Raw genomic sequence first — 9,964 nt, 5'->3', positions numbered from 1 at the left:
CCTTCCGCAATGGGTTGCTCGCGTATACGGACAGGACATGGCTGCGACAGGCTTCCCAAATCCACCTTCGCTTTTATAGCCGTGGTCTCTCATCTTGATTACACGAAGTAATTTACAATTACTACTCTGAAATATGGATTACATCTGTAATAATCACATACATGTAATAGAATGTTAATAGTACATTTCCCTTTTTTAGGGAATGACCTGTATGTATCTGTGTGACATCAATAAAAGGATCAGGTGCTGCATTATCTTTAGTTACATTGATGTTATTTATTTATGGTGAAACAGTGGTGGAATATCGCTGTTGCTTTCGTATGAATGACGCGGACATACCTGCGTGGCCGCGATCTAATCCTGTTTACATAAAGTAAACCTGCTCCCCAGCAGGTTTACGCTTACGGCTCTGTTGCTATGACAGCAAGTCCCGGATGGGCTTCGGGGAACCGAACGATCCAAGATCACGCGAAATCGTCAACAATCTCATCCAGCTAACTTACTTAGCGAGGTACGAAGAACAGGCCCCAGGACTCTGTTGGAAATGAGATTTTTTTACCTGGATAAATAAACGACTAAAAAAAACTTCCTGTGCTGCTGAAGTTCTGCATTTCTGTGTTTTCAGCGAGGATGTGGTTAAAAGTGTTTGTTTTTTTGTCAGTAGCCTGTAAAAAAACATGTATGTGACAGCTGACCTTTAGTCTGAGAGCCGGACCAAAAGAACAGCCCAGCAGAACAAAACATCATCGAGATGCACAAAATAAATAAAGGAGGGTTCAAATGATTCATAAATGCAGCTGAAGTGTGCGTCCACGCAGTGACTGATGGGAAAACAAGTTCAACTGGAGCGCCTCCTGCTGGCCTCAACGGCCCGTGTACAGGTAGCACTGGGGCCTCAGGGTGGCGCTACAGGGCTTTGAAATGAGGCCTGGCTGAGGAGTCGTCTTTGTATTCGAGCCATATGAACAGCTGAGCCCCCTCCTCATTACATATTATATCAGCGGTCCCCAACCCCCGGGCCTCGGACCGGTACCAGGCCGCGAGAGTTGAGGCTCAGGTGTGAAATGTCTGGTTTTCAGGGTTTTTATTGGTTCTCAGCGTTATTTTGTTATCGTTTTTATCGTTTACTCGGTTTTCCTGGGGCTTTTCACGTGTGTTATGAATAAATCTTCTTTTTTTCTGTACCGGTACTAGTTTTATTTGGTTGTATTTATCCGCGACACCTTAAAGGCCGGTCCATGAAAATATTGTCGGGCATAAACCGGTCCGTGGCGTAAAAAAGGTTGGAGACCGCTGTATTATATAATGCTTGATATTCTGCTGTGTCAGCTGTTGTTGGATGATCAGACTGTGGTTTGTTGTAGTTTCATGGAACTCTGCTGAGCGTAAAGATTAGATTAGATGAAAGTTTATTAATCCCTCAGGTGGGTGGAAATGTAGTTTCCAGCAGCACAGCACCGACAGAAGTTGCATGTTACAGATGCAATAAAGGGGAATGAGAGTAAGGATTTAAGCATAAATATACCATATATACATATAACACATATATAAATGCAGAATATATAATATGGATAAATGGGAATACCAGTGGATTCCACATTTGAGTGAGTCGCAGTGAAAAGGCACTACAGCTCAGTTGTTCCCGCCCTGTATCCCCTCGCTTTCCCCTCCAGAGAGGAGTTCAACAGTTTGATGATGTGGGACAAAGGAGTTTTTCAACCACCAACTGGTCAAACATCCTCAGGAGCTTCCTGCAGATGTTAAAAGACCTCAGCCTCTGTTGGAGGTTGAAGACTCGTAGCGGCTCTCCAAGTTCAGCAGCACACGCCTTTAGCATCCTAGGACACACCACGCGAAAAATAAAAACTCATATTCTGTTGAGTGAATACTATTAGTCAACATTTTAAACATGATTAGCAAGTAATGATACTAAGACTTATGTGTTTCTTTTGTTTTACCATTTCAATCATGCTGCGGTCAGCGTCAGCATCTAACATGGAGCAAACAGCGCAGTAGTCCTCAGCGTTCCCTGAAACACATTCATAGTTAGGTTTTAATCAAACATTATTTATTGAATAATTAAAAAATAACACTTCATGGAAAATTAGGCTCCTGAATTTTTTAGACTTTGAGAAGGGTCTTATCTGAAAGTGTTTGAAGAGCACTATTTAAATTGGAAGTGCGCACTCTAACGTGATAAGGACTTTACTGAACTTACCTCCATTTTCAAGTAGGGTGCACTGTTAAAAAAAACCTGTAATATTCCGGCAGCCGGGGCGCCAAAATACAACCGTAAAATAACAGAAAATAACTCCCGCATAAAAATACGGTTCGTGATGTTATTTTACCTTTGACATGTAAAATCAGTCTACTTATGTAAATTTAATGATATTTTAGAACGACAGTACAAAACTGTAAAATATACAATCAGAATACTTTACTCAGTGTGAACGCACTGTGTTTTCCCTCTAACAGCCTCCACATGTTCTCACTCTACTTTCCCCTCATGAATGAATTTATGCTGCACTACTTTGAATGTTCGGGGAAATCAAACGCATTTCACTCGCAGTACTCGAGCTGACTTACCTTTGTTTGAATGACGGCGTATTGACAACGTGGAGTCTAATAATTGCCAAATCTTGTACCCGATCCTTGGTGGATGTGCGCCTCCAGAGATTTATAATGGCAAAATTGGTTCGCCGTGTACGCGGTGACTCCACAGACAAGGAACGAGAATAGATCAGGCTAAGCTAAGTCAATAGCGGTTCAGGGTTTCAGCTGTGTTTCATACGGGTCCACACTTCCAATGCAATCTTCCTCCATAACGTCCTTTTTCTTTTGAGCTGCTTTGAAGTATGGTTCATAGCAATCTTCCTTCCAACACAGTGTGTTTGTTTTGATTCGCTACCTGCTAAAACGGTGGCGTGCTCCCACAATGCATTGCAGCGTGACCTGGGCCAGCTTCACCTGTTCTTGCTCGTCTTCATCACTTCACTGCTGCAGAGTTCACAGCTCTAAAACCTCACAGTCAGAGGCCGATTCTCAGAGTCTTTAAAGTGCATCCCACCTCCTCCTGCTCCTCCTAGCCCCCATCCTGTGAGGTATCAGGTTGTGCTGCACCCTCCTTCCTCCTCCTCCTCAGTCCTGTGGTCTGCTACGATGCTGACCTGGTCACAGTGCTCAGAGGGCAGCGAGACTGGGTAGATGAAGGGGTTGAAAGGCAGCAGAGACGGAGGGGGCAGGACACACACCTCTTCAAAGTGTGGCGGCAGCACGACTTCTGGGCACAGGAACTTGGAGATTTGTTTCCAGTAGACCACCAGAGTCACCACCAGAGCCACCACCGTGGCCATGACCACAAACGTCACCACGGCCACCACCCACGGAGCTGCATCCACTGTAAGAAAACCACACAGCAGCAGGTGAGCCCATCAGCGACACCTTCAGCGATTGTGACGGCTGTGTGACGGCGGTGCCTACCGTCACCGGTGCGCTCACAGACGACGTCGCTGTACTCGCCCGGTCTGGGGTTCATGTTATAGATGATCTGGACTTGGACGCAGTATTCGCTCATCGGGTCCAGGTCACTAAGAACCACTCGGTCCTGCCTCGTTTCAAGGATCTTTTTTACCTGTAGGAGGCAGCAGAGAGGAGGTCAGAGGTCTTCAGTATCTGTTTTTATTCTTTGACCCAATACAGATCAAAAGTTTAAAACCAGTTTAGAATGAGCAAAAATCATATTTTGCATGCTGGAGCTTAAGAAGGTTCCAAGTAGAGCTTCAACATGCAACAAGAAGAAATGTGACACAAAACAACGCTTAAACTGAAACAGGCTGTTTTACAGCTCATCAAAAGTTTAGGACCACACCTCAAAAAAGGTAAACCCAAATATGAAGTCAGTAATGAGGAGCTCCACTCTTATTGTTGATCACTTCAAAGACTCGTTGCAGCATGCTTTATGCCAGCGTTTCCATGAGGTGAGTGGGAACATTTCTCCAAGTGGTGAAGACGGCCGCATGAAGGACATCTACTGTCTGAAGCTGTTCTCCATTTCTGTAAACTTCCCTTGCCATCCATCCCCAAAGGTTTTCAGTTGGATTTAGATCAGGGAAACACGCAGAATGGTCCAGAAGAGTGATGTTTTTCTCCTGGAAGAAGTCCTTTGTCCTGCATTGTGTACTGAAACGTTATCCTACTGAAAAACCCAGTGGTTACCACACAGACGAGGGCTCTCAGCAATGAGGGATGTTCTCTGCAACATCTGCACACAGCCATCGGCCGTTTATCTCCTGAAGCTCCGTTGTTCCACTAAAGCAGGGGTGTCCAAACTTTTTTCACTGAGGGCCACATACATAAAAATATAGGAGGGGCGGGGCCACTTACTAGAAATTAGGAATATAACCTTAACTTTAGTGTATTAAAGTTAGAAAAATCACTTAGAAGTGGTCGAATATGTTATATTGTTGAATATAATTAAAGACAAAACTGCCTTCATCACAGCTTTCCATAAATGGATCTTTATTGATTTATTCAGACAAAGCTTTGGTAGCTCGTTCTCACAACAGCCTCGGATTTATTCTTAGAAGATTTACAGCACAGAGAAAAAACAAAGATGTGACGGGTACATTTCAAGCTTGTTATTTAAGTTATTAGGCTCAGCAACACAGCTGTTAACATCTGTTTGAAACCTTTATCAACATTAACAGACTGAACTGGGCTTAATAACAGGAGTGCATCATTTTAGTAAATTATTCTGGTGATGTCACTTGATCAAGGAGCAGATCTGCGTCAGATGAGATCAGCTGACTGCATGTGCGTGCGCCGTGCACAGCGGTGTGCTCTGTGTGTTAACAAGAAAAACGCACATAAGAAAGTGGTGCTCAAAAGCAGGGTAGTGACAGAAAGATGCGCATTATTGATATTTGAAGCATGTGCACATTAACACACGGGTACTGTGGGATATATTTTTAAAGCGCTCGTGCTCTCGTCCACTCCCCGCAAAAAAAATTAGATTAGCAGCTGTGCGGCGTCTGTGGCGTCGGTGCTCTCATCGCCTGCGATGGAGTCAAAATCAAAAGCACAGCTTTATCAGACAGGTGCAGTTTAATGTTGGCTGACGAGTCTTCAGTGCGTCGCATGACTGGATTTCTGGACACGCTGACGTTGTTGAAGTTCTGCACTTTTTCCACATTATTTCAGTGACTTTAACGAGGCCGTGTTTTATGAGGTCTCCATCTGAAAAAGGCTCGCCATGTCTCGTGATGAGTTGGGCGACCTCATAGCTGGCTATCGGAGCCTTTTCCTGGACCTTTTGAGCACGAAATAAACATAGTTGCTGACCCTGCAGGAGAGCTACCCTTTGCTTTACTTCCTGCTCTGGCTCAGCACCAGTGTCGGCTGCACAGGCCTGATGTTTGGTTTCATAATGACGTCGTACATTATCTTCTTTCATAACTGCCACAGTCTCAGTGCAGATCAAACAGACACTTCTCCTTGAATTCTTTGAAGAATTCACTCTCCCACCATGTCTGAAATTTTCTGCACTCACTTTTCTACTTTTCGCTTCTTTGGTTCTGCCATGTTTAATAACTTGGGGTAAATTTCTTCTGTGATTGTCCTTTTTGGTGGAGCAACTGCCTTGATCAACAGCAGCTCCCCCTGGTGTTAAAAATAAGAAGTGCAATACACTCAGGCAAAAGTTGAAGTGCGGCCATATTCTATTCTATTTATAAAATTACTTGCGGGCCAATTAAAAGTGGATCGCAGGCCGCAGTTGGCCTGCGGGCCAGAGTTTGGACACCCCTGCACTAAAGGAAAAAGACCCCAGAGCATTATGGTGCCCCCTCCACTGTGGGGCGTAGAAAACATCTCAGGTGGGATCTACTTGTCATGGCAGTAATGTTGGAAACCATCAAGGTTACATTTGTTCTCATCAGAGAATAAAACTTTCTTCCACTTTTCAACGTCCCATGTTTGGTCCAAACGGTCAGTTCTGTTGTGTCCAAGGCGACGAGGCCTTTGAAGACGTGTTTTGTTTTTGAAGCCCTTCAGTCTCAGATGTCGTCTGGTGGTTATGGGGCTGCAGTCGCCACCAGTAACAGCCTTAATTTGGGTCGAGGATCGTCCAGTGTGTTGATGGACAGCCAAGTGGATCCTGCAGCTCAGTGCTGGAGACGTTTCTTTGGGTCTTCCACTTGACTTTTTTGTTCCATAACCCTCAGGATCATTTAAGAATTTATTTAAGATTTAAGAAATTCCAAATGACTTTCTTACTGCGTCCCACCTCAGCAGCGATGGCGTGCTGCGAGAGACTCTGCCTATGCATTTCAACAACCCGACCACGTTCAACAAGGGAAAGTCTTTTTGCCTTTGCCATCAGAACATCATGGCAGTGACCACCTGACAGAAAATGAAATGAATCCACATTTTTGCACAGATTTGGCTTTTTAAAGGCATGTGGTCCTAAACTGGTGTAAAACAGCCTGTTTCAGTTCAAGTGTTGTTTTGTGTCACATTTCTTCTTGTTGCATGCTGAAGCTCTACTTGGAACCTTGTTAAGATACCCCTCACACTTTAAGTGCGTAGCTCTAACTACGGTGGCTGCTGTAGGACAAACATGCTTCTATGAGAGATCAAACACATGAAATTTGGACTGTACATCATAACGGTTGTGGCCGTATTCCTGCTACTGTTTGGACCGCGTCCACCTCCAAGCCTGTGGAAGGCTGTCAGTGCTGTTTACCTCAGCTGTCTCTGGCCACGAATGTAAAACATGATGTCTTTCCCAGCCATTGTATTCAAATATGGTGGGTAAACAGCTTCTACAAACCACAAAGCCGCTCCTGCCTATTTTTAACAGATTAATGATAAGTTTAAGAAAATTGTTCAAAGATGTAATTACACATGTAGTTATTACTGAGTGAATCTTCAGTGTTTAGTTTTTATGCTTTTTTATTGTTATCTTTGATTTGTTTTAATGTTGAGTTTTCATTTCACTGCTAACGTGGTTGAAATCATGAGTGAACTGCAGCTGCCTGGCTCTCAGTCCCGGCCCATAACATCACTAACTTCCTGTGTTTGACTGTTTCTACACGTTCAAGGTCCAAACTACAAACCGGCGTTCCCACCTCTTCCTTCGAGCTGCTCTTCCAGTAGGTGATGTTATAGGTGGCCGAGGTGTACGTCTCCCTCAGTTCTGAATGCTTGAACACTGGGTCTTTAATGCTGACTTCCAAAGATGTCCCAGTGACATGAAGAGTCACATCAGGTGGACCGATGAAGGCTGAGGGGGACAGATGTGGAGAGACGTTTTTATTGGACAAAATCAAAGCTGCAGCTTCTCTAACAGTCCACTCCATCTGCTACAGCTCTGTTATGCCAGTGTGCTTGGAGCTGGGGAGGTTCCCACCATGACGGCAGACGGTTTCACTGAGGACACAGACAGAAACACAGAAACCAGGATTTCACTCTGACTGGACTGAAGTCAGCGACGGCGAGAACTCTGACGAGCGAGACGCTGAAAAGCTCGCTCACGGTTTCATTTCTGATCGTCTTCAGCTCAGCGAGGCTCTTCAGACGTCCCCTGCTGAAGCAGTCATTGCATAACTGCAGACTCCCCACACAGCTGCTGCCACAGTCTGAACCGGAGCTGAAGGGGACCATCCTGATCTCAGGAAGCTTCTCTGAGAGCCACCAATCCTCAACATGCCGTCAGGCGTACGTTGTATTGGTCTACCTGCAGAGAGCTCTGCTGCACGGTTTGCATATTTGCAGATGTGAGGAAGAACAAACTGACGGCTCAGGTAAGCAAATACCTGCAGTAATGATTCAGACACAGGCGGTTCAGATAAGAGGTGAGCTCAGGTCCCAGGATGTGTAATGAACACTACTGATGGTGAGATGAAGCCTCGTGATGAACTGAAGCTTCCATCCAACTGGTCGACTCATGGTTCGAAGCATTGCGATGATTCATTTGCTCTACTGCGCCATCAAGTGGACAATTCAAGTGAAACAGGCTCTGTGATTATAATGATGTGATGTGTAAACCTCTAAATGGAATAAATAAATTGTTTTCATGGTTATTTATCCCGAATATTGTCTCAGGATGTCTGATACAAAAGAGAAAGTGGAAACTATGAGGACAGAGTTTTGGTATGATTGTGTAACTGTGTAATCATGCTTATGTACATCTGGACAATGACACAAACTAGTGTGTGGCGCTTCACTTTTTAATGAACTGAAAGACAGAAATCAGATTATAGGATCTGTAGTGTTGTTTACTTATATTATGGTGCTTATCATGATATTTATTACTGTGTGCATACTTTATCAGGAGAGATGAGATTTAAAAAAATCTCTTGCTGGTTCCATCGAAGAAGAAATGCTCAAGTAGCTATGTAGCACGTACGTAATCCAATTCCACAACACAGTGATGGTGGAAATCAGCTGTGTTTTGCTGCCCATTTTATTTCGAATCTGGCGCAAACCGGCGAGCCAGTTCCTGAATCAGTCACGTGGTACGGACTGCCCGCGAGGCCTCGAACGTCACTGCATACGTAATCAAAGCAAGCCTCGATACACGCTTACCAAAACTCCCCCGACATTACCGACACGCAGGACACATCACTAGTGAACACCTGCACAGACTTTCTGTGACTGCTTGGCTGACTCTGGTTCATTTACTGCAGCGATGAGAGCCTCACACATGGACGCACGATTCACAGTCACATATTTGAAGCTGGAGATCTTTATCTCTGCTGAGCGCAGCTCTCGGCTGTTGCACCGATACAGTGCGAAGGCTGTGAGCTCACACGCTGCTGCAGCATGTGCACGTCACACTTCCTGGAAAGCCGAGTACTTACCCTCCTCATAGGGGCAGAACGTCTTCTGCGCCCACTCCGAGTGCCGCCCGTCCACGGTGGCTCGCACCCGGAGCATGAAGTCGCCGATGAATAACAGCTTGAAGCGTGTGAGGTCACATGACCGGTGTGACGTCTGGTTGCACGCCGTGATCCAGTTTGGAGTCTTCCTCTTCAGCTGGTGCTTCCTGAGGAGACATGAACATGAAAACACATTAAACCCTTCTGCTCTTTCTTTGTGTTCTGTCTTCGCTCGCTCCTCCCCGAATACTCGGCGGGTCTGGAGGGAGAGCTTTCATTCAAATAAAATCAAATTACAACAGCAACACACCAGCCGTGTTTCAGTAAACGTGTCTAAACAGGCGTCATCTGTGTTTCATAGGTCGGGGCTGGGAGGTTAACGCCTGTGGAAGCAGGATGATGGGGACGAGGGAGGAAGACTATGAAGAGGAAGGCTGCTCCACGGCTCTCTGAGGCATGGAGCACACTCTGACTTACACTTAAACTTGTATTAAAATACCAGCGAGGAGTTAAAAGGTCTTTATGTGATCACATGATGGCAGGCCAGGTGGTTAATAAACGTCTCAAATGAATTCCAGTGAAACCAGAGAGGAGAAACACGAGCCGGGACACGAGCTGTAATAATAATAATACATTTTATTTAAAAGCGCCTTTCAAGACACACAAGAATACAATAAAATGACAAAATGAAGAGTGACTACCCCATAGACAAAAAGAGAAGAAGAAACAAAACACAAAGACAAAAACAGAAGGGAAGACTGACAGCGCACTTTGTTAGTGTAAGCAGCACAGTAGAAAGGTATGGAAAAGAAACAAGCAAAAAGAAACAAATAAAAATAGTAGCAAACACACCCCAGAAAAAAAGAAAGGAAGAAAAAAGGAGAAAAAGTCAGTCCCCCAAATATTGTTCTTTTAATACGTTGGCATTACTAAATTTGGCTCAGTGCTTACATATATGTGTAAAAAGCAAATGTAGGAGCTGTGATAACTGTGTCTGATAGAATGAAGAGCAGACTGATATATGAAATATTCCTTTATTGGGTGAGAAAATCAGACCATGTCATAACTGCTGTAAGTCACACAGA

The 9,964-nt window shown here is 44.6% G+C and overlaps 1 protein-coding gene across 1 annotated transcript in view; it reads right to left on the bottom strand.

Moving 5' to 3' along the window:
• Positions 1–3,104: 3,104 nt before the first annotated feature.
• The window catches only part of LOC146616698 (interferon alpha/beta receptor 1a-like), a 29,151-nt gene continuing 22,291 nt past the window's right edge, over positions 3,105–9,964 (bottom strand). Inside the window, exons 3-6 of the mRNA XM_085374698.1 lie at positions 8,862–9,046; positions 7,128–7,282; positions 3,481–3,631; positions 3,105–3,397 (exon numbers count right to left, since the gene is read on the bottom strand). Coding sequence (XP_085230824.1) covers positions 3,105–3,397; positions 3,481–3,631; positions 7,128–7,282; positions 8,862–9,046 — 784 coding nt within the window. The remainder of the gene's footprint in view (positions 3,398–3,480; positions 3,632–7,127; positions 7,283–8,861; positions 9,047–9,964) is intronic.

The sequence above is a fragment of the Diplotaxodon limnothrissa genome, linkage group LG16, assembly GCF_057381915.1.
Source record: "Diplotaxodon limnothrissa isolate DT_005_m linkage group LG16, D_limnothrissa_male_GT1.1, whole genome shotgun sequence".
NCBI classification, from domain to species: domain Eukaryota; kingdom Metazoa; phylum Chordata; class Actinopteri; order Cichliformes; family Cichlidae; genus Diplotaxodon; species Diplotaxodon limnothrissa.
The sequence above is the reverse complement of the archived record's forward strand: the minus strand, read 5'-3'. Positions and strand labels throughout refer to the sequence as shown.